At 45.7% G+C, this 23928-nt stretch overlaps 1 protein-coding gene across 1 annotated transcript; it reads left to right on the forward strand.

Annotated features, from left to right (window-relative positions):
* The first annotated feature begins 347 nt into the window (after nucleotides 1-347).
* TGFBI (transforming growth factor beta induced) lies at nucleotides 348-23662 on the forward strand. Its single transcript, XM_087753894.1, has 17 exons — nucleotides 348-495; nucleotides 4898-4996; nucleotides 11828-11892; nucleotides 12782-12939; nucleotides 14040-14204; nucleotides 14701-14847; nucleotides 15537-15678; nucleotides 16333-16545; nucleotides 16680-16817; nucleotides 17061-17206; nucleotides 17370-17506; nucleotides 18031-18161; nucleotides 20051-20175; nucleotides 21646-21748; nucleotides 21953-22032; nucleotides 22399-22423; nucleotides 22592-23662. Exons 1-17 carry the CDS (start codon nucleotides 386-388, stop codon nucleotides 22630-22632), a joined length of 2025 nt encoding a protein of 674 aa, XP_087610020.1. The 5' UTR covers nucleotides 348-385; the 3' UTR covers nucleotides 22633-23662.
* The last annotated feature ends 266 nt before the right edge of the window (nucleotides 23663-23928 follow it).

A 23928-nucleotide genomic window follows, 5' to 3' on the forward strand; every position in this document is an offset into this window, starting at 1 on the left:
TCCCCGCTCGGAGTCCCGGCTGGGTGGGGGATGGAGGAACAAAAGTCCAGAAGAAGAAAAAAGCGATTGTGGATGAAACGCTGAGCTGGAAGGGAGGATGGAGGACGCCCCTGGCCGCTTTGTGCTCCCGCGGCGGCGGGGCACGGACGGACAGACGGATGGACGGGTGGGTGGGCGGATGGATGGATGGATGGATGGATGGATGCCCTTCCCGGGGGGCGGCCCCCTCTCCCCTCCCCTCCCCTCCCGCCGGGCCGGGCCGGGCCGGGCGGCGGCTCCGCTCCCCCCCCCCGCCGCCGCTCCCCGCCCCCGCCCCGCCGCCGCATTTAACGGGGTGCGCGGCCGCTGCCGGCCCGTCCCGGTCCCGGCCCGTCGCCTCCCGGCCATGGCGCCCCCGCCGCTGCTGCTGCTGCTGGCGCTGGGCCTCGCCGCCGCCGCCAAGTCCCCGTACCAGCAGGTCCTGCAGCACAGCCGGCTCCGCGGCCGGCAGCACGGGTAAGCGCGGCGCCGGGCGGATCTCGCCCCCACCCCGGGAAAAAAGAACGAGGGGAAGGGGGGAGAGGGGAACTTTTTTTCCCTCCGTTTGCACAAATCCCGGTGGGAAAGGGCGGCCCGGGGGCCGTCTCGCCGGTCGCGGTCCACCGCCGCGCTCCGGCCGGCCGGCTCTTCGTGCGGGGGCGGGAGCCGCCGGGGCCGGGGCCGGGGCTGGGGCCGGGGCCGCTGCGGGGCCCCCGGCGGCTCGGCCCTGCCCTCGGGAGAGGCTCGGGATGCTTCCTTCCCCGGACAGCGACTTTTTCTTTCTTCCTCGGATAACGACGTTTTCTTTTATCCTCGAGGAACTTTTTTTCTTTCTTCTTTGGATAACTTTCTTCCTTTCTTTCAGGATGCTTAATATTGCAGATGTCATTTGAGAGCCCTCAATGATTCTTTATCGGTCTATCCCCATTAAGGAAAAAGGGGGAAAAAAAATCCCCAGATTTAGAACGGTTCAACATTTTGTGGAAGGTATTCTTGTTTTCATGGATTTATAGAAAAATAAAGTAAATTGGTTCAATGGTAGAGGAGTGTCTCTATGGACTGGGCTCCATCTCACTCTTTGACTGGAACCCTAGTAAGTCTTGAAACTTTTCTTGCCAAAAGCAATCACTTATTTACTCATAAACTTTCTGAGATAAGGAATATCCAAAAAATGCATGTAGACCTCTCTTGCTAGATGGACAATATGTTATGGACTGAGTAGTTTGAGTCTTCGTTGATAGGTAGAAAACTAACCCAATGTTAATAGTTGTTCCCATGTTTTTTTAAATTTATTGGGAATTAGGAAGGGTGAAAGGATGACAGACGTTTCAGCTGGCTTTTGTCTCTCAGGGTGGTGACATTGATTGAACTGTAGCTTCCATTTAAATGGATTGCTGAAGGCAGGGTCATGGAATGCTTTTTAAAAAACCCCAAGACTTAAATATTGCAATTTGATACATTATCTGGCAGGGATCCAGGTCAGTATTTATGAAAAGGGGTATGCTGTTTATGTGTCTCATCAGGTACAGAATCCAACAGACAAATTCTGAGCTGATGTCTATTTGTAAAATCTCAGTAATGAAAGAATTACAGTGATTTACTTACAAATACAGTGAGTCTGTTTTTTCATTGCTACATGATCTGAACCTAAGTAAATATCCATTTCTGCCGATAGCCCTGAGGCAGAAGTTTGCTCAGACTCAGTAAGTTAGTGCAGTCCTGGTGTAAATCAGTGCACTCATCTCTGCAGAAAGAAGCCTGTTACTCCCTGTACAATCAATAGAGGCACAGGCTAAGATGTGATTGCGGTCCATGCGGGTGCCTGAGATCTTTGGGAGATGCAAGGAATTAGTATGCCAGGGTTTCCAGCTGAAGTGAAGTTACGCTGAGATAAATCCAGCCACAGCACTTTGCTCACTGGTCCCTTTCTGATGGAGAGAGCAATTTATACCAAGCTAATTTTTAAAAATCAGCTGAATTTTGAATGTTGATTAATGATGTGCCAAAGAGATACAGCAACACAAAACCAGCCAACAAGTTTTTGGATGTGAGGCATGTTATTTTGCTTGCAGGAGGGAGCTCAGGAGGGATGTGCAGCCAGGGCTGCCACCCTTTCTGCTGTGAGCATCCCCCACCACCATCAATGCCCCTATTGAGCTGAGAGCGAGTTGGGTGGCAGAGCTTGGCTCTGCAGCAAAACTTGTACATCTTCATTAACTTTTTTCATTAAGTGAATCAGCTTAAGTCCGGGAGAGAAGCATAAAAGGAGCATTTACATTTGAAGGTGAAAACCTAGGAGTGCTCTCCCCAAACTCACCTGGCTTTGTGGGCACTACACGATGTTGGGGATCTTCGTGGGCGGCGTCATGGCAGGTAGCTGGGACCGTACGGTAGGTCCTGCTCTTCTCTGCCTCTTCCCGAAGGGCAACCCCTGCCCCAGCAGCTCCCAGCTGCTGCCTGCCAAGTGGAAGGCTTCAGCTGAAGGGAAACAATAGGCAGTTTTATCCTCAAGTCAGCGCGGCTGGCTGGGAACGGCATGGCAGAGGTGATGAACTCCAACGAGGAGAGGGGAGAGTGTTGACAAATTCATTTTAAGCCAGACTGGGCAAAGGACCAGAACATGCACCGCGGGGAGCCGCTACTACAGCCTGCCTGTGGGAATCATTGATAACACGGCCCTGGGGACGGATTTTTCTGCACTGAGGAAAAACTGGGAAGAAATTTTCCCCGATAAGTCAGGGAGGGAGCAGCAGCCCTGCTAAGCTGTGGTCCAGGGCAGGAGGAGGGAGCAAGGCAGCACTGGGTTTGATGCTGTCCTGAAGGCACAAGGGTTTTTTTGGCAGGCTGCTCCCGGGGATACGAGGGAAGTGATCAAACAAGTCTTTCAGTAGCCAGGCTTGTCAAGACGAATATTAGAGGGATTGTCCACTGCCGTCAGCCAGACGCTGAAATCGAGGCAAGGTTTGGAATTTCGATGTAATTGGAACCATATTTCGGCGTGGCGGGGCCAGGGTAGCCGAGGTGGGCTGAGTCAGAGAGCACAGACGTCTCTCTAAGCGATGATTTGGCGTGGAAATTACTGAGCCTGGGCCAGTTTGCACCAGCTGAAAGTTTGGCTTTGTGATTTCTAACTTTTTTTCAGTAGATTGTTTCTCCTTGTCCCTTGCCCTATATATATATAAAGGGAATTAAATGCTTTCATGCAGAAACAAACTACCATTACTGGGTATGGCAGTAACAAGGGAAATGGTGAGCCTAATTCCCCCAGGTCCCACGGGCCCTCACTTTCCCCTCGGGGCAGGATGAAGGTGCCAGGGCCTCGCAGGGTCAGATCCTGCCTCTGCAGGGCCCTGCAGCAGGCTCATCAACAAAGGCTCATTGAAGGCAAGCCAAGCTCCCACTGAGACTGGCGCTGGAGTTAGCCAACATATAGGAGACCCTCACGTTAATTCATGCTAATGATGGGCACGCTGGCCCGTTTTGGAGAGAGTTGAATTTGGGACGCCAGTGAAAAGCAAGCACGGCCACAAGGGAGACTTGGTGGTTGGACTGCAAACTCTGCTTTTGTTAATTTTCGTAGGCAAGTGGGCAGCGTCTTGGTCAAACCCAGCATGAAGCAGGCTGCTGTCTTTTTTGCTAAACAGATCAACAAGACTTTTACAACAGCATCTCCAGGCCCCATCTGGAGTTTCATTTGTGCAAATGAAAACTCTGCCTTGGACGGTGCAGAGCACTTCTGATGGGCTGAAGTGATGATTTATGTATTTTGCTTAATTATTTGTTTTCCCTCCATCTGCCTGGCAGCCAATACTGCACATACTTTCGGTGCCGCTGCCGCAACTGGAGCATGGTGTTGGTGTTGGGAATCCAGTCTCAGCTGGACTGAGCATCCTCAGCTTGCTTGGGTGTTTGCTACACCTCTGGCTCAAGCCCAGAGGTAGTTGATGGCCTTGCAACCCAGATCCATAAATTATATCTCATGCACTGACCATGTGTTGCCCACATCTGTGTCCAGGGCTGCTGGCCACAACCCATGGAGATGGTGAGCCAGGCTGAGTGGGGAAATGCTGTGCTGGCCAAACCAGCAGCAAGTAAACTCCCAACTCCTGTTTGACCACATCTTTGCTCACAGTGATACCACTTCTTAGAAAGCTGAAAGGCTGCAGTCAGCTCTCAGTGGGGTTAGTCACACATGTAACACTGACCATCTGCTTTTCCGGTTGAGAAAAAGAGTTCATTACCTTATGGGCTGATATAGCCACTCTCAATCTGTGCCTACATACCTGGTGTGTTGAAACTGGAGTGGGCAGTGCCACTGCTCGTTTTCCCCATCAGCAGCTCAGCATCCATGTCCAGAATCGGCTGAGTTTATCATACAGCAAAAGTACCCAGTCTGGTTTTGGTGCAAGTTGGTCCATGGGCTGATAATTATCTGTCCTTCTTTATGTCCTACATAATAAAATAATGGGGTTTTTTGGAAGGATTTGAATTATTGCATAACTTTATCAGGTTTTAGCTGGGATCCCAAATTGTAAGTAGCTGTTCACCATGGAAATACTGACCAAAGTATTATTTTTAACTTCATTTCTTTATATTTTGGGGAGAGGTGGAACATGGAAAAAAGTAAATATTTTTGCACTCAGTGAAGAAAAAGATGCCCTGGCAGAGTGAAGATAGATCTCTCTCACTGCTTCCTCCACTTCATGATAGTCATTATGCACTCAGATTGAGCAAGACTTGCACCTCTCAAAGTTTCCTGCCCTGCAGACCCAGCAGGGCTTTTTGGGTGCTGTCAGGTGGGGTCTGGCTCCAAGTTGGGGGGCAGCACTGAGAGGAGGGAGGCTTACAGGACTCTCTTCTGCTTTGTCGTTACCTGTAGCCCCAACGTGTGCGCGGTGCAGAAGCTGATCGGCACGAACAGGAAATACTTCACCAACTGCAAGCAGTGGTACCAAAGGAAGATCTGCGGGAAGTCAACGTAAGTACCCGAGTGCTGGCCAGGGTCTCCCTGAAGACCCTGTTGCGGAGGTGGGTGGTGGGTGGGAGAAGCAGACGGTGTGACAGACGTGGGATGTCAGAGTCCCCAGTGTGGGCTTAATGCATATATGTGCTAAGAATTGTTTCAGCCTTTTACTCCCAAAGAAATACTTGTGCCTTGTTTTTTCTCAAATGGCAAGCATGATCCTAAAACACTCAGATGTTAAGAATGGAAAGTACCATGTAAATACAAATCCTGATGGTTTATTCTAATTGCATTTCTCTATATACTTACATGGCTCTCAATGCTGTAATGAAGTGTGTACCAGATGTTTTCTAGGACTTAGCTGTGTTTCTCTCTATGCTAGGCTCAATGCTGCCTAGCTGGAAAAAAAAAAAAAAAAGGCAACCCATAGCTGATGGATATTGGAGAGAATGTAAAATTCATCTACACATGTTTGCTTTGGAAGGGAAAACAGAAATAAGGGGAAAGAGGTGTCAGTTTTAGCCAACACTCTCTGATGACTCCACCAGGAAAGTTTAGACTTGCAGGCCAATTCCACGTTTAAAATTGCAAACAATAATATTCAAGTAGCTGTTGCATAAAGTATCTGTGTAAGCAGCCTCGAGGCATACTTTTGAAAGATGTAGTCAGCAGATAATTAAGGATATGTGTGCTTGACTATCTGCCAGGCAGATCAGGAGCGGGGAATCTTTTTCCTTGGTATAGGCCAAAGTGGGCTTTCAGACACGTTTGCTGGCCCACACTTTAGCACGCACCACGTTACCCAGTATCGGTGCAAAGGTGCTGGCCGTGGGAGCAGAGCTGTGGGCCAGATCTGGTCCTGGATCTGCAAGGTCAAGAAGAACAAACAGCAGAAAATCATCTCATGTGTTTCTGATATGGTCCAATGTAAATTGTGATTAGATCTATAGGAACATGCTGTTCTTTACTGCATATTAAATTAACTCTGTTTCTGTAGTAAACAGCAGACTTTGAGATCTTTAACTGTGGTAAGCTATACTGCTTTTATTTTGATTGCCTTCATTGGTTTAGCTGTGATGGCTGGCCATTGGGATTCATTTCATGTGTCTGGTGTTGGTATTGTGAGGAGGGAGGCAAAACAGGAATCGTCACTGTGCATGGCTTTTGGCTTTTCATCGTGCTACCCAGGAATTCGTCTAAAAGAGGATAATTCTGTACTTCAGGAGGATGTATTGCAGGATGTGCCATATAGTGAGTATGTATAGTGGTTTCCCTTATGTCCAATTGTCTTTACAGGAAAAAAAAAAAAAGGAGAGGCAATATTGTAAAAACAAACAAACACCACCCCCCAACCCCACACCCCATCACCCCCCTTAATTCTACAAAACCCCCAAATCTCGGAAGACTTTATTTGGGTGATTAGAGTTCAGGCTCTCATCTTGGCCTAATGGTAGCTTTTTTGATGTAAAATGGACAAGATTATGGCATAGCAATATGGTATCATCATTGCCTCTTCTGATAACAGAGTAGCTTAGTAGGTCTCCAAAGAAAACATGACTCAGCTGTGGATGTGGGATAGCTTTGCTGTTACAGTCACTGAAAGGCAAAACAATCCGGCCACGGATTTCTTCAGCTCTGAAGCAAATGAGAAACTAACCTCAAGTAACCCAAGTGTGCAGCTATATTTGGCCAACTCATCTGCTTATCTCCAGAAAGAGGTGGAACAACTGGCATCTGGCAGTGTTTCATGATTTCATTTGAGGAGACGGGGTGATCTCTTCTAACCTCATTTTCTCTGCTTTTACCCAAGTGTCTAATCCAGTGATACATTGCTGAGAGAAAAGCATACACAGCATTAACCTGCCTGTTAACCTATGAGATAATGTTCCCATTGTACATGGAATTTGCTCACTATTCTTCACTTTGCATCATCTTGACAATGGGTGTTATTGTCTTCTCTCTTCCAAGTCATTTTTGAGCCTGGGCCCTACTTTGCCCTTTAGCAGTGCTTGTGCAGAACAAAAGACACGTGCCTTGACTCACATTTTCCAGAGGACCCTGGGACAGCTCTGATTACAAATGTTTGCTAGTGATGGCTCCCACTGGATGTGGTGTTCCTGGCATATGGAAGCAATCAGGAGTCATTTGGGCCATGAAGGACATGATGTGTTATGCTGCAGTAGTCAAATTCTTAAACCAGTGTCAGGGGCCTGATGCTGTGCTGTGCTCAGTGCATCAGCACCCAAGAGAGTGCGTGGGCACAGTTAATGGTCCTCAGCATGAACCCTCAATGCTGGCCCATTGCGTGGGACTGAGCTGGTCCATGAGAGGTTTTGAGAATACTAGATGCCTTTAAATCCCAGAAAGAGTCAGGATTTGGCATGTTCGTCAGCATAACTGGGTGGATCCAGCCTTTGCTTGGGATCTGTAGTCAGAAGCCCTCTCCTGAAGCTGTGTGCTTGGTCCTCCCATTGGCAGGGGGATCCACTCCATCAGCCCAGGGGGGGTGGTGGAGCTGGATAAGCATGGTCATTTCTCTCCTCCTCCTAAAAGGCTTTTCCCACCTGTGAGAAGAGCAGTCCTGGGATAGGAGATGCTTGACCTACCTCACCTACTTCACATTTGACCTGGCTGTTATCCTCCTTATTTGCTTAAAGGGTCAGCGGTGCCACAAGTTGGATGTGTGTTGCAGGTGCAAAGACCTGGCTCTAGGAAGACAGTTTTGACTGCTTTGATTTCTCTTCTTTTCCTGCTCTGAGCACTGTTTCAAACAGGTAGTAGAGAGGGAGGCCAGTGAGAGACCAGGTACTGCAGAGAAGCAAAGCTGAGCTCCTGCAGAGCTGGCCCAGAGCAGAGAAGTTCAACTCTGAGTGAGGAAGGCAGAAAAGCTGCTGCAAGCCTGTAGCAGTAAGTCATAACTTCACTCCTTCTTGAATGATCACATCATGCACGGGGCGACACAGAGTGACTGGAGCAGCAAGGAAAGCCAGCTCAAAAGACGTGGATGTGCCTGGTCTTTAGTCTTGTCTCCAGGTGCATCACCTTTCGGTTGCTGCTCCAGGCTCACGGCTGAGAGTGCTCACAGTCACCCCGGGCTGCAGCAGGCGCAGTGCTGAGTTGCTCCATAGCTCTTACCAGAAACAAATAGGTTACGGCTGTAAGGCAGAGGCTTGGTGGCGAGGCTTTGCAGGCTTGCTTCTTGAGCAGCATCTTTTGGTCCGTGGGGGTGGAGTGCTCTACTGGCGCTGGATGTGCATGATGGAAATTTCAACTCGTGCATCAGAAGAGGACTCTTACCTCTTTATCTGCCTTTTTTTTTTCTTTGTTTTTCTTCTCTTTGCTGAAGTATTGGCTCATGGAGTTAGGGAGAAATTAGATAGAGGATTTATGTACATTTTTTATCATTGCATTACTTGCTGATGAAGTGAGATAAAACAGTTGGCAAGAAGTCTGACAGTGCTTTGATTTTAATGAGCACTGAAACAAGATTGTTTTGGTAATTAGGTAATTTTCCACTGTTGGTTATTCTAAAGCCAAAGAAATAGTTTATTTAGAGTATATTCGCACAGTTGTTCCTGTGTTTTTTCTATTTTCTACCTCCCTTATGCACTGGACTCATTCTTCCAGAATTGGGTTGCAATTGAATGCGTCCCCACACACTTTTTTGTCTTGAGAATGAAAAGACAACTTACATAAATTTGGTTTTTTTATTATTTTTTGAGGAATAACTAGTGGCAGTAAGTTGCCCCTTAATATGTTCCTTTTTTTCCTCTTAAATTAACTTTCCTTTTCTTGTCTCATGTACTTTCCTCAGTTCAGGAAAAAAATTTACTCTCTGGCACTTATTTTACAAAAACAAAACATATGGGTTTTATTACAGGAAATTATTACAAATGGATCTTTATTCACTAATATATGCCTAAGCTTATTTTTATTACCTTGAAAAATGCACTTAAAATTTAATTTCAGATCCTAAGAATGCAACAGCAGTGAAACAATGACTAATAAAAGCCAGGGAGCTTGCTTCTGCCATCAGACACAGATAGACATTTAAGAAATACAGTGTTTCAAAACCAGAGGCTGAAAAACTACAGATTTGACTTGAAATTATTCAATGAGGAGGTCAGGAAATTGTGGTCAGAGGCGTTGCGGAGTGGATGACAAATGCTCTTTGTACAAGGGCATTGCTTATTTAACCCACATCGCTGGCATCTGCCATGTCCTGGTGTAGCGATCTGTAGCCACTGAGCAGACACCAGAAACAGGGATGGACTTGGCAACTCCAAAGGTGTTTGTGCAGAACCCACCACGCGGTGCAGTGGTTGCGAGTGTTCAGTGTTTTCTCCCACGAGCTGTTTGCCCCTGGCCATGTAAGAGAAATACTCCTCTCTGGGCAGCAAACTGTGGCTTCAACCCAGCTGGAGGAGGACATGTCAAAGGAGCAGCCTTCCTCCCATATGGATGTGTAGAGTACTGTAGCATCGAGATGCAGAGTCCTGCAAGTGAGGCAGAGCAGCCTTCAGCCACTGCTGTGCTGGAGGTGGCTGCAGGACCAGCTGGGAGGATGCCCTGTGCCTGAACCTGAGCGGTCCCTTGAACGGTGCCCATGTGCCTTTGGGTGGGCTGGGTGGTCTTGTGCTTCCACCAAGTCCACCAGCCATGGGAGGGCAAATGGCTGATGCTGAAGCTGATTTTTACAGTCCTCATCTCTAGCTCCTTGTGGGTGCAAACACTTGGGTGAGCACCTCTGTGTTCACCTGGCCCTTTGCAGAAGTTTTCTGGTACTCAACTCAAAATGCTGGCATGCAAAATGCATACCAGGTGATGCTGGTAGGTCACCTTCAGTGGGCGAGTGAGACCAAGGGCTTTGAACAAGCCCCTGCACGGGTGCAGCTGGCCCCATTACTGGCCTCAGTGCTTCTTGCCATTAGCTTCCCTTGTGGGCTGGTGCTGGAGATGCCCACGAACCCGCTGAAAAGCAGGCGGCACAGTCCCTCCATCCCTTCCTGGTGCCCTCGCCTCCCAGCAGGCGCCTAGCTGCTAGGGCAGCCCCGAGCCGGCAAGCTCCCTGTGCTGCAGGCTGTGTGCATCAGCGTCCTGCCCCTTCGTCACAGCTCATTAATCTCTGATCGATCTATAAATAAGCCTTTTAAAGCTTACGTCAGCACTCAGGAATTATTTATGCTGAACTTTGGAATGATTTCTCTTTAATCAGCTCTTCGGCTTTGATTACAGGTCTGAACCAAGGGAACTGTCTAGACTGGATTTAGTTTCTAGGGTGAAAAAAAGAAAAATCGGAGGTGGGGGAGGGAAGTGGCAGGGGGAGAAAGTGTGTGTTTCTAATGAACACGAGACGGGGGGGCTGGGGAAAGTGGAGCGGCAGGGTGTTAAGATCTCCAGTAGTCAAAGGAAGGGATTGCTTTAGGCAAACTCTTTCCCACATGGAATATATAATGTCTAGACAATCAGTCTGGGTTTGCTTTGTAATTCTCTTAGGAAACCATGACACAGAATTTATTTGCTTCTGTCACAGAAAAGCAGGTATTTGTTTCACTTACTGGCTCTTAATTACCCTGAAGAATTCCCTCTTAAACTCCAGGCATTTCCACTGTTTGTTAACAGTGTTAAAATGATGACAAATATCTGAAGCTTGAGGATTTTCCTTTCTCTTTAAGTGAGTGTGCTGAGGCTCGGTGATACAGCATCCTACTTGTCTCGAATCCAACCGGGAGCACAGAGGAAATGCTTGTCTTTGGGAGGAACACCTATTCCCTCGCTGTCTTTAGCCTATCAATCAAATGGCCTTGCTCCTTTCACACCAAGCATAAGAGCAATAGATGAAAGAATCCCCTGTGAAAATTAAATGGGCAACTTCTGGATTGATTTTTTCCTTTTTCGCCCCCGCCCCCCCATGTTAATATCAAAACATGTTCCATTAAATGGCCAGCTTTGAGAATCAGATGACTTTTATTTCCCATTGAGCTGCAGACAATGGACACGGCATTCAGGCAGCTCTTCCTCATTTAGGGTCTGCAAATCTGCAGGACAGCCCCGAGTCCCCAGGATGGGGTCTCTGGCCCCTTTGGTTTTACTGGGGGACAGTGCTCGATCAGAGCAGCAGCTTGCTGCCAGCCAGAAGGAAATGGTGCACTGAGGGTGCTTGCACGGGCATACCCAGTGTTAGCAAAGATGAGTGTGCTGTGGTACTGCCTAGGGGTGCCATGGATGCACATGCCACCACTGGTGAAGTTTGTCCTTGCAGGGCTTATCCAAAGCCCTTGTGCCAGTGCATCCAAGACCAGGGATGCTCCTTCCCCTCCAGGTCTGTCTTGTGGATTTTGCCATAAGTAAGCAAATAATTTCTGGTGGTGGACAAGAATGGAGTGAAAGGAAGGGGAAATGGTTGGCTGGTTTGGTAAAGCAGCCATACCAGAGTTGCAGCATGTTGCCCAAACAGTGATCAGATGTGACAGCAGCAGTCAGCCAGGGAGATCCCAAAATCCTGCAGGAAACATGCCCAAATGAACCAGCATCTGCAGTGTCTTGCACAGATTATCTGTTGGGACCATGGCATTGGTTTCCATCCAGTGTTTGTACAAAGTCTCCTGGAAAGTGTGGTTTTGAAAAGAAATTGTGTCTGCTTTTGTTCTGTGGAGAAATTGGCAACATGCAGCCCTGAAGGAGATAAAAATTGTGGTTTGTCTTTTGTTCAAGTCTATATTTCTAATGAAGAGTCTGCTTAGAAAGAAACATCACCAAATATGGGTGGACACAGAACTATAGTGAATAGAGAAAAGAGCAGTGAGACGCCATCAGTTAATCTGCTGTATCCATCTCTTCTTCTAGAGTAATCAGTTACGAGTGCTGTCCTGGATATGAAAAAGTTCCTGGAGAAAAAGGCTGCCCAGCTGGTAAAAATATGTTTGACATTTTTTAGACTTCTTAAAATTATACAGCTGCCTAGTAAAGGGAAATGTTAGAAAATTACTCAAAGTGGATTTGATTTTTTCAATTTGTGCACAATAGTGCCATGAACAAGTCAAAAATGGACTCAACAGAGCACCAGCTGAGTGCCAGATCAGTTCCAAAGCATGCAAAATGTTCCAGACAACTTAAAACCTTGGATATAATTAAACTTAATCAAGCATGGGAGGGCCATAGGGAACTACTTATTCCAACAAGTAATATAGCTGTATTGGAAATGCAATACAAAGGAATGATAGAGTAGCAGACAGCTCTGCCAATCTCTGCTCGTTTTTATTTTGGCAAGCATGAGTTTAGCAAAATTGCATTTAGGAGAAAATACAGTTCAGCCACTGGTGAGAGTCAGGAGGGAATTAACTGGCTTTATTGAACAAAGATATATTTTGCTTTTGCTTTCTGAATGCTTCCTTCCACAAAAGTTTGATGCCACCCAGTTAATCATGTGGGCTGGTGCAGCCGGGTCAGTGGAGACTGAGACCAGCGGTGAGCTGCCAGCTCTGAGCATCAAAAGCCTGAGTACAAACAAGGATTGGGTGAAAGCAATGAATATCTTTTGCTTGCCTCAATTCACATCCATATAAATCCAGTGTAACTCTATTTAAACCTGCAGAGATGCAGTAGATCCTGAATTACGCTGCTGTAATTGAGGTTGGAGCTGTCAAGCTATGAGTATTTATTATCTAATTAATGAACAGATACGAGTTCCCTGACGTGCTTCATTTCCCCAAGCATTCTCACCAGCAGCACTCCTTTAATTCAGCGCAGTGCAGGGAAGGATGAATGATGTGTTTGGAACATAACCTTCTCTTCTTTCAGCGCTGCCGCTTTCAAACATCTATGAAACCCTGGGAGTTGTTGGGTCTGCCACCACACAGCTCTACTCTGACCGGTCTAACCTAAGGCCAGAAATTGAAGGACCTGGAAGTTTTACAATTTTTGCCCCAAGTAATGAGGCCTGGGCATCCTTGTCTGCTGTAAGATACAATTCCTCTTCTTTCTCCTCTTCCTCTGGCTTTCTCTAGTGGAGATCCAGCTCTGCAGGGGTCTGGATCCAGCCCTATCTAGTAGAACAGACACAGTCCTGATGTGGGAAGGACTATGAATTTCTAAGATGGGAATCACTGTACTGGTCCATTAGCTCCAGAGCTTTGTTTCTGAAAGACCTGACACTAGAGAGATGTGGGTGCTCTCCAGCAGGTGAATGTAAAAATCACCTTGTTCAGTTTTCCCTGCTTCTTACCATTACAGATTGCAATAAGACCTGCGGCAAGAGATTTTCCATCCCTTTTGGTTCTTCTTGTTGACCCTTACTTTACCGCTCTGGTTGCTCTTAATAATTTGCACAAGTAGCCAGTCCCAACCAGAGCCTTGGTAAACCTGCAGCCTTCCTCCATCAGTGTTTTCCTATGCTCAATTACATACAAATTTCCTTTACGTTGGTTTTGATTTTCTCACTCTGTGTCTTGTGAAATTTCCACTCCTGAAATTGTCACTGCTGTCCTGCTAGTGCTCCCATCCTAGCGGAGCATCTCTGTGAACAGGGAAGAGTCCCGATTGTACAGCCCCTATCCAGTTACATCCCACATTTAAATCACTTGTCCATAAATATGTAAGAACAACTATTGGGGCAGGGAGGGGGCACCTTTTCGGCTATTCCCACTACCAAGCCTCTACCCTAAACATGCACCAGCAGAGCCCCTTGCAGGGATGATGCTGTTGGGGAAGGTCTTCTGGTGTATTTGTCCTTGGCCTTGAGTGATGCCTTTTGTTGCCTTACTGCTCATTTTGATGAAGCGATCCCACACTGGAGACTGCTGCCATCATCCCTTCATCTGCCAAGGAAGGATGGGGGGTGCCAGAGCTGCTAGCAGCTGTTGTAAGGCAAAAGATAAAGAATTATAAAAGTTAGAGCTCTTAATTTACACAGATGGCTTAAGGCTGAATACATCACTTAATATACATGCACACCCCCCCCCCCTTGGAAGCACCCTGGATGCAGCCAGACCTCCTGGCTCTCTCTAACAACTGGCTTAATTGCACTCAGCACTGAAAAATGAATTTTTCTGATTTTCAGGAAACTCTGGATTCCTTAGTCAGTAACGTTAACATTGAGCTGCTCAACGCCCTCCGCTACCACATGGTGAACAAACGGGTCCTCACAGACGATCTGAAACATGGGATCACACTTAACTCAATGTACCAAGACCTGCCTATCCAGATTCACCATTATCCCAATGGGGTAAGACATTTGTATTAAACCTACCCACAGGGGGCTTGCTTTTCTGCTGCTTTGCACCTCCTTGCACTGCCCTTGGACCTCCAGGACTATGTAATGCTTGGGTTGACAACTATTGATTTAGGATACATATTTAGAAGGAGCTTGAAAAGAATATTTGTAAGCAGATAGCTTCATCGATGCTATTGCAGGGAAGTTGCCCACATTGCTGTATAACAGTATGCTTGCTTAAGTATTGGTTCTTGCATATTTTCTTAGTCTTGATGATTCAGGGTAGACAAAACCACTGATTATTTTCAAAGCTCTTTAAACATGAAAGGTTTCAAACATTCTTGATACAGCATTCTCATTCTTTGTGTGTTTTTTTAAGAAACCACATTTCTGCTCCTGCTGCTTCAATATTATAGTGCTTGCTGTGTTTGAAATAGAAAAACAGCAGAGGCTGCTTTACCTTCTTGTTTTAGTGCACATAATGCCCCGTGGCTCTTTCCCTCTGCAGATTGTGACTGTGAACTGTGCCAGGCTGTTGAAAGCTGACCACCATGCCACTAACGGAGTGGTTCATGTCATTGACAAAGTCATTGCCACCACTACAAACAGCATTCAGCAGATCATTGAGACTGAGGAAAGCCTGGAAACCCTTCGGGTGAGTCCACCCCACGTGCGCTCCAGGAATCCTTAAAGATGTTCAGTCATCCCACTCCCGATGAATTGTCATGAAGAGCTTGCTAGTGCCTAGGTGCTGTGACCCTAAAACTGCTGATAAAATCCTTGTACCAATATAGCTTATTTTGCTTTAGGAAGAGAAGTGTTTGATATCAGCACAAGTAGGGTTTTATGAGAATAATTGTCACCCTGCTATTGCTGTCAGTAAAGAGATGTAAACTGAGTCTGGCTCCTCACTCTTCTATGGGAGTCTCAGCCTTAGGAGATATTAACTGTTCAGATTTGATGAGCACCATTTATTTGCCTTGGTATTTGCCAAGTTAAGGAGTAACTTAAAAAGCACAGGGGGTTTGCAGTTAGCCAGCTGTGGGTTCTGATCTGAATTATTCACTGGAACTACTGTGACCCTTTCCAGGCATATTAGGGTATTTGAAGTAGCTCTCAGTCTTGCCAAAAAAGGGCTCTTGTACTCAAATTTCTGGAGCACATGGGGCCAGGTCAAATTTATAAAGGGTCCAAAGTGCTGAAAGAAGCTATTCAGGATTTTTTGTAAGTCCTCTGAAATTATAAAAGCCTTAATAGATGGCCTTTAGTGTGTGCCTGGACAAAGCTGCTGAACTTTGTATTCTGGCTGAATGTGTTTTACCCTCTTTCCTCATGTCTCTGAAGGCTGCTGTGGCTGCTTCTGACCTCAACAGCTTGCTGGAAAGCGAAGGCCAGTACACGCTCTTGGCTCCAACCAACGAAGCCTTTGAGAAGATCCCGCAAGAAACACTGAACAGGATCCTGGGGGACCCAGAAGCCCTGAGGGGTAAGCGCTTGTTTACTAAGCCCATGGAGGGACTGAAGAGTATTTTTCAGTTCTTCTAAATTCCTTCTCAAGGATATTTGAACGGCTGCTTGATACACTCTGACAACAGCTGCAGTAAACACATTTGACAGACTCCAGCTTTTTAAACTGGACAGCCCAGACTTCTTTGGGTGTAGGCATGGTAGACCTGTAGACATGGCAGACAGAGTGGTATCCAGATATGGAGGAGGGAGCTGAAGCAGTCCATTTTCCAAGTTCTCCTTTAGCACTCCTGTATGTGATGGTGATTTCTATCAATCCAGCAAGATGCAAAAAACCTAGTACCTAATCAACGTATCTCCCCCTGACAAATGAGTCAAATAACCACACAAAATCTTTTGAAGTTGACAAAGGTGTATAAAAATTACTCTTTTTAGGCACCTCATTTCACAGGCTGCTGAATTAAAATCAGCACAATTTAAATTGGACTTGATGATCTTAAAGGTCTTTTCCAACCTAAACGATTCTATGATTCTATGAAAAATGACTGTGCATCTTTTGGAGTGGAGCCCCATACAGTACAGGAAATCCTTGCCATTGAACAGGATCCCTAAAAGCTGCAATAATTTCATAGTTGATTTTTGCAGCTCACTAAGGCACTTGCTTCTCTTATAGACCTGCTGAACCATCACATCCTGAAGTCAGCCATGTGTGCTGAGGCCATCATCGCTGGCCTGACAATGGAGACTCTGGAAGGAACCACCTTGGACGTGGGCTGCAGTGGGGAAGAACTGACCCTCAATGGGAAGCCCATCATTGCCAACAAGGATGTCCTGGCAACCAACGGTGTCGTACATTTTGTTAATGAGCTGCTGATCCCAGACTCAGGTACTGGTGCCTCTCTGCATCTTTCTTTCTGTTGCCTTTCTTTTGTCTTTTTTTTGTTTGAGGGTGTGGGTATTTTGTAGTGATGGGTGGATTTCCTGTAACGTAAGGTTACTATGTGTTACTTTTCTTTTCAGCTAAGACCCTGTTTGAGTTGGCACAAGAATCTGAAGTTTCCAAGTCTATGGACCTTTTCAGACAAGCTGGTCTGAGTTCTCATCTAACTGGCAGTGAGCAAGTGACCCTCCTTGCCCCAGTGAATGACGTGTTCAAAGGTAAACTGGGGAGTAAATCCCTTTCTTCCATCAGTTTGGGCCACAGATCTGCTTCAAACAGTCTTCAGCCAAGTTTCAGTGCAGAAGCATGCAAACCTTCTCTCAAATGCCTCAGCTATAGGCAATGGCATCTAGCTTTAAAATTAAAACCTGGTGCACATAATACTCTGTATTTGCACGTTTTTAGTGTCTCAATGGTCATTTTAAGTGAATCACTGGTTCTTTCCATACTTTTTGCTGCAGATGGACTCCCCATTGTTGACAGCAACATGAAAAACTTGCTTCTGAACCACATTGTTAGAGACCAGCTCTCCTCTAAACATCTTTACCATGGACAGAAACTACAGACTCTAGGTGACAAGGAACTGAGAGTTTTTGTGTACCGCAATGTAAGTTCCTGCAGCGTGCAGTGCTGTATATGGCTGAATGATGCTTGATGTCTGTAATGTTATGGCTAGCATGTAAAAAGTGTATTTGAGCACTGTGGAAAGTATAAAAATCTCTCTTTGGAAGCATATGTTAATGTCTTTTTTTCTGCAATTTTGTTTGCAGAACCTTTGCATTGAAAATGCTTGCATTGCTGCCCATGACAAGAGAGGAAGGTTTGGGACCCTGTTCAGCATGGACAAAATGTTGACTCCACCATCTGGCTCAGTGATGGATGTTCTCAAGGCAGACCATCGCTTCAGGTGACCTTTCTGCTCTTCCTAAGTGCTAGTTAGGAGCAGAAGAGCTGCCAAAGCAGTTTCTATTTATTATGGGTCGTAGTCATGACTATATATATTTTTTTAACATAGAAAAAGCATCCAAAACCATGGTCTCATCCCTAAATTATAGGGAGTGAGACTTCAAATAACCCTTCAATGAATTGTGGGCCAAGAGCGTGTGGTCCCCCTTAATGCAGTAAGAAGCTGGCTCCAAAGCCATCTCTGCCCATCAGAGCTACTGTGGACAGGCCTCTCTGTCTCCTCACTACCATTTAGTCCCCAAGGAGTCAGCATTCCCAAGTTGCTTTGCCATTTCTCAGATGTTCTGGTTGGACCTCACAGGCTTATTTCCTACCTAATAAACTTTTTGGTCAATTGATTTGCTGGACCCCAGCAGGATTTTGCAATTGTAACTTCACAGCTCTCTTTCAAACACAACATGCAATTGCTCAAAGACCAACAAAAGTAGTTTATAGTGAAGCATTTTGTATGTGTTTGTCTTACAGTACGCTGGTGGCTGCAATCCAGTCTGCAGGTCTAACGGAGAACTTGAACAGGCCAGGTACCTTCACGGTGTTTGCTCCAACAAATGAAGCTTTCCGAGCCATGCCTCAAGGGGAACTGAACAAACTAATGGGTGAGTATTTTTAGAGCATTTAGATGAAGAGCTGCTGTGTGTTATTGGCATGATATGGGGAGGAATGGCTAAGTTTCTCTGCCATATTTCATTCTTTGACCCTGTCTGTTGGAAGCATGGGCTTCCTACACAACTGATTCAGATAAGCCCTATCCAGCAGAAAGCTGAGGATGCACAGAGTGGCACTGAACTCTCACACAAAGTGTAGGCATGGGTTTATACTTTCCTTGGGCTTGGAGACACGTTTGTAGTCTGTGCTACAAACTTACTATGACTTTAATTTGGCTGTGCTGGCTTGTGTAAGCAAGATAACTCTAAGGTGTTTCTAGAGGAACCGATGAGGTCTCTGCCTGTCTCAGGGATGAAAGAAGTGAGAATGTGGCTGTCAGCCACATGGGATCAGGGTGTCTAAAGTAAGTTTTGCAAATAGAAAACATGGTCCACATTCAGCCTCAAGTTACACTGTATGAAATTTAAGTAGTAAAAGGATGGAGCTGTTGCTCCATCTATGTGTACAAGGACAAAGCAGGAAGCCCAGTCTGATCCTGAGAAGACAACAAATATTCCAGTCTAGCACAGATGAAGACCAATATCCTGAAAAGCACAGGCTGTAGGCTGGGTGTGGAAAAAAGCATGGGAATGTTTAATAACGCTCTTCTGGATAAGCAGCACGATCTTTTACTTTGTTCATGTTGAAAACCGGCTGTGGTTGGAAACAATGTCAGGTATTTGAGTGTAATGTTTTCTCGTCATTAAAGCCCAACCAAACATTGACATCATAATTTGGGAAGCATCTGCCCATGGTAGCTGGTTATCCTTTTAAGTGCAGGGATGAGGAACTGGTAATCTGCACATCCAGTCTAGTGCTTAATATATAAATATTTCAGAACTGTTTTGCAGCTATTGTAAACGGCTGCAGGAATGAAGTATCCCAGATGCGGACATTTCAGATGTTCTTCTTTTTTCACGCAAATATTTAGCTTATGCTCCTGATGAAGAAGTGAATCATGCTCGTGAGAATGTGCAGTGTGAACTGTAGCCACCCTAGAAAAACTGTAATGGAAAAACAACCTCACAGTGTATTCAGATACGAGCATTAAAAGAAAAAGGCCCCCATGCTGAAGGAGCTGCTTGGGTTTTGTAGATGGAGGCCATCTTTTGCACTAGCTGCTCCCCATCGCCTGTCTGTGGGTTTTATCAATGACACTGCATCCTCTAAAGGAGAAGATGGAGGAGGGCTGCTGGCCTGTGCTGTGCATGTCACTGCCTCTTCTGGAAAACAGACAGCAAAGGGGAAGCATCTTATCTTCCTAAGATCTGTTTCAAAGCATGGCTAGATGAATAGAGACTCAGTGGAGTGGGGATCAGGTCAGCAATCTGCAAGCCATTAGTGACATTTCTACTGCACTTTTCCCCTTCCCACCCAGGAATCCTGCAGTTTCAGCCGTGAAGATTATTGCTAAGTGACACTGGCACTGGCGAAATATTGACATTTGCAAGTACCCAAGTGCTCTACCTGCTTCCTTATTTCACATAGGTCTTTTTTTTTTCCCCCTCGACTTCCTTGGGAAGTGAAAGCAGCAATGAGGGACTGAAAAACCAAGAGATAGGGATTTCATGTATAGGGCAGGATTGGTACCTAGCAAGGTGGAACACTGGGAGAGTGTCCTTCTGGACTTGCTGGGAACCTGACTTGTCCAGGCACAAATGGCCTCAATGTCCTAACCAGGTCCAACCAAGGTCCTTCTGCCCAGTCTTTTCAATTGTATGTTTTTTCCTTGCACTTTCAGGAAATGATGCTATTTTCCATGTAATGTCATTCCAGCACATGAAATACGGGAAGCAAGTGCTGATGCTGTTTTGCAAATGTAAATGTTTTCTTCCCCCAGGTAATGCCAAGGAGCTTGCCAACATCCTCAAGTTCCATGTGGCTGATGAGATCCTGGTGAGTGGTGCAGTCAGTGCCCTTGTGAGGCTGAAGTCCATGCAGGGAGATAAACTGGAAGTCAGCATGGTGAGTCACCTCAGACGTGGTTTTGCGATCAGCAGGTCTGTGGTCTGTGTTTAGCTGTCCATGTCAAGGACCAAAGTATGTCTGTGTGCATTTGGATGGTGTGGGAACCCCTTCTAAATGTGCGCGCAGTCCCACGAAACAGTGTTTTCTGGGCTGTAGCAGAGGGACTGTTGCCATGTGTTCAGTTCAACAAGCTGGTAGTCTTGAAATGTGGTTTTCTTCATCTTTCTCCCCAGAAGACCAATTGTAAATGATTTCCAGGAGCTGTTATAAATTTAACCCTGAGTCATGGGGGGGAAAAGCATAAATAAACTAAATAAATAGCTTGTTCAGCTAACACATCTTCTTTAGTGTAACGAAAATTATCTCTGCATGGGCTCCCTTAATGCAGCAGGATTTATTTAGAATCATAGAATGGTTTGGGTTGGAAGGGACCTTAAAGATCATCTGGTTCCATGCCCCCTGCCATGGGCAGGACACGTTCCACTAGACCAGGTTGCTCAAAGCCCCATCCAACCTGGCCTTGAACACTGCCAGGGATGGAGCATCCACAGCTTCTCTGGGCAACCTGTGCCAGTGCCTCACCACCCTCATAGTGAAGAATTTCTTCCTTAGATCTAATCTAAGTCTACCCTCTTTCAGTTTAAAGCCATTACCCCTTGTCCTGTCACTACGTGCCCTTGTAAAACGTCCCTCTCCAGCTTTCCTGTAGGCCCCCTTCAGGTACTGGAATCCAGGCTGCTGTAAGGTCTCCTCAGAGCCTTCTCTTTTCCAGGCTGAACAACCCCAACTCTCTCAGCCTGTCCTTATAGGAGAGGTGCTCCAGCCCTCTGATCATCTTCATGGCCCTCCTCTGGACTCGCTCCAATAGGTCCATGTCCTTCTTATGTTGGGGGCCCCAGAGCTGAATGCAGTAGATGTATAATTTCATTTCACAAATTCTGAGCTACATTAAGAGAATGTAGGATCCTCTATTGAGGGAAAAAATATATTTCAGAAAATAAATAATCATGACCCACTCGGTGCAGAAGGAAGAAGATGCAGGACAAAAATGGAAAGACCAGTGTTTCCCCGTGCATTGAGATGGCCAACTTGCATGCTAGACTCTTCCTATGTTCAGTCCTGATCTGCCCTCTCCCGATGCCATCTCCGCAGCCATCCCTCTTGGCACGAGCAGCAGTGCCTGCTGCCACCAGGGAGCTGGTGCATGTGTTCTGCTGCCGTGGGACAGCATTCCCAGCCAGCGCACCAAGAAAGTCTGCACTCCAAAGCCTGCCAGCCACTCTAGGACAAAGTGCTCAGGCTATGAGTTGTTTTTATATTCTCCTTAATTGACAAGAGGAATGAAAACGCCTACAGCCAACCAGTAAATGATAAATGCAAAGTGAGGGCTTTTTAATAAAATCGGAAACCGCTGATGACAAAAGTTTCTCATTTTCTACTTACTTTATTTTTTCTTTTCCTGAACAGAAAAACAACGTAATACATATCAACAAGGAGCCTGTTGCTGAAAGCGATATCATGGCCACGAATGGTGTGATTTATGCCGTGAACTCTGTCTTACAGCCTCAGGGTAGGTCCATGGTTAGCAATGTCTAGAACCACACCATTACAGCAGAGCCGCTTTGGGAGGGAGAGGTGACACATTGCAATTGCTTCAGTTTATTGAGGGGGATTAGTCTGTTATGGGATTTTCAACACATCCTCCAGAACACTGGAAGGAAGCAGCCTGTGTGCTTTGAAGAGTATTTTAATGCTGTCTATGTCCCACCCTCAGCTTCAAGGCCGCAAGAAAGAGGTGACGAGCCTGCAGATCCTGCGTTAGAAATCTTCAAACAGGCATCTGCGTTATCCAAGGTAAAAGACAAAAAATCTCTCACTGCAGAACTACTGAAATTACATTTTGGTAATAATGATTGGAAGATAATGTCACATTCAGACTTTGACTTCCAAAAAGAGTGAGTGTATGTGTTTCATGGAATGGCCAATCCTCTTTTCTTGCATGATTTAATTATATAAGAAATAATACATTTTGCAACCTGAAGACTACAGTTTGCAGCACACTGTGAATGTAACCTTGGCATGGTACTATGTGTGTCAGCTTCCAATAGTATTTATTCATCCATAGTTTTTGGAGACTATGGATAAATATATTGACATGCTTCTTATAGCTGTTGGAGGCTTGTTTTATTTATGCAAACCTTATATTTTCTTTCCATGCAGGTTTCTCAGAGGAATCCTCGACTAGGTAAAACAACTTCTCTAGCTTGTTTCTAATTTCCATCGTATGTCTGTGTCCCTTTAAAAGAGGTTTATACTGTTGTCTTGCTCCAAGCAAGATGTAGCATAACTAGGAAGGGAGGGGACAGGGAGATGCTGTGTGTCTGTCCCACCCAACTTGGTTTTCTCCTTGCAGCACCTGTCTACTCCCGGTTACTAGCGAGGATGAAGAACTAGGGTGGATTCTGAGCCACGTCGTGAGCAACCGCAGTCAGCGCCTCCATCCCATCTGCTCCAGCTGACAGCTAAAGAGAAGGACAGAATTGTTTTTAAAAACCAAATATCACCCTTAAATTTATTTTTGTTTCCAGTGAAATGGATAGGAAAACTGAAAAGCCATATATATATGTATATATTTTAAGACAGTTTTTATTTGGTTTTGACCTTAAAGTTCCCACACTGAGGGCAGGTTTTGGTTTGTTTTTTGTTTTTTGTTTTTTTACAAAGTAGTCACTAATTTGCAATTTTGAAGATACCCAGTTTGGGGCTTGATACGTACATACAAGGGCAGGTGCTTAATTCCACCCTTGTTCACGAGCTCAGAGAGATGCTTAGAGCTCGCCTTGGTGCTGTCTCACCAGGGGAGACTGACAGGGGCTGCATTAAAGCCTCTTTTCCAGGCTCCCAGTGGTATCTACTGGCACTGCAAACCCCAGGCTCCCAAAGCGGGACGCTAGGTATGACCTCATTGAACCCCCCCCCAAAACAGTGCCAGAATTGGGAAATTTTGGCCAGAATGACTTGGCAGGAATTGTGTATGTTCAGCTTTCTGAGCAAATACATCACCCAGGGCCAGCTGTATGGCTGGGTGAACAGTGATTGCTTTGGAGGAAGTAAATTTGTTGAATTCATTAACCATTACCCAAGCAAATTTTTCTCCTGCTTTGTTGTTTTTTTGGGGTTTGTTTTTTTGTTTAAACAAGCATGTGTTTCCTTCTTCCCTTGTGTTTTAAAAGTCTTCCATGAAATTCAGAATTGAAGGCTTTTAACAAAAGCCTCTCTATTGACATTGAGGAAACTGCGTAATTATAAGCTGTGGTTTGAACTGTTCTTTTTTTTTTTTTATTGGGTTTTGTTTATGCCTATGGGTTTTAACTGTGCTGCGTTTTGTTCACGAGATTGAAATGAGAGTTCTCCCTGGCAGAAGCCTTCCAGTAAATGATTCATTTTTAATAATGGTTGTTTTTTTAATAAAAATTAAAAATAAAATCAAAAATATAAATATGACAAGTGATGATAATCCTTGTTCGGTTTTTTGTTTGTTTTGAATTGCCTGATGGCACAATTTGACTACCTGAGCACTGGGAAGGAGGGCGGTCAGATTTGTTCGGATCAATATTTACAAGTCTAATAGTTACTAGAGTGGAATGGCAAAGCATTTCTCCTCTCTGATCCTGGCCTGTCATCATTTTTTGGCAGCACTTTCATGAGCTGTCGCTGTCACACACTTCAAGGAGTACAGGGCAGCTGTGC

This window comes from Nipponia nippon, unplaced genomic scaffold (genome assembly GCF_047370975.1).
Source record: "Nipponia nippon isolate SJK-2023a ecotype South Korea unplaced genomic scaffold, ASM4737097v1 scaffold_17, whole genome shotgun sequence".
Lineage (NCBI taxonomy): Eukaryota > Metazoa > Chordata > Aves > Pelecaniformes > Threskiornithidae > Nipponia > Nipponia nippon.

Coding starts and splice junctions, on each gene's coding strand:
- TGFBI (XM_087753894.1), top strand. CDS start 386: ATGGCGCCCCCGCCGCTGCTGCTGCTGCTGGCGCTGGGCCTCGCCGCC. Junction 12,940..14,039: donor CCTGGGCATCCTTGTCTGCT/GTAAGATACAAT, acceptor TCTGATTTTCAG/GAAACTCTGGATTCCTTAGT. Junction 16,818..17,060: donor AGTGAATGACGTGTTCAAAG/GTAAACTGGGGA, acceptor TTTTTGCTGCAG/ATGGACTCCCCATTGTTGAC.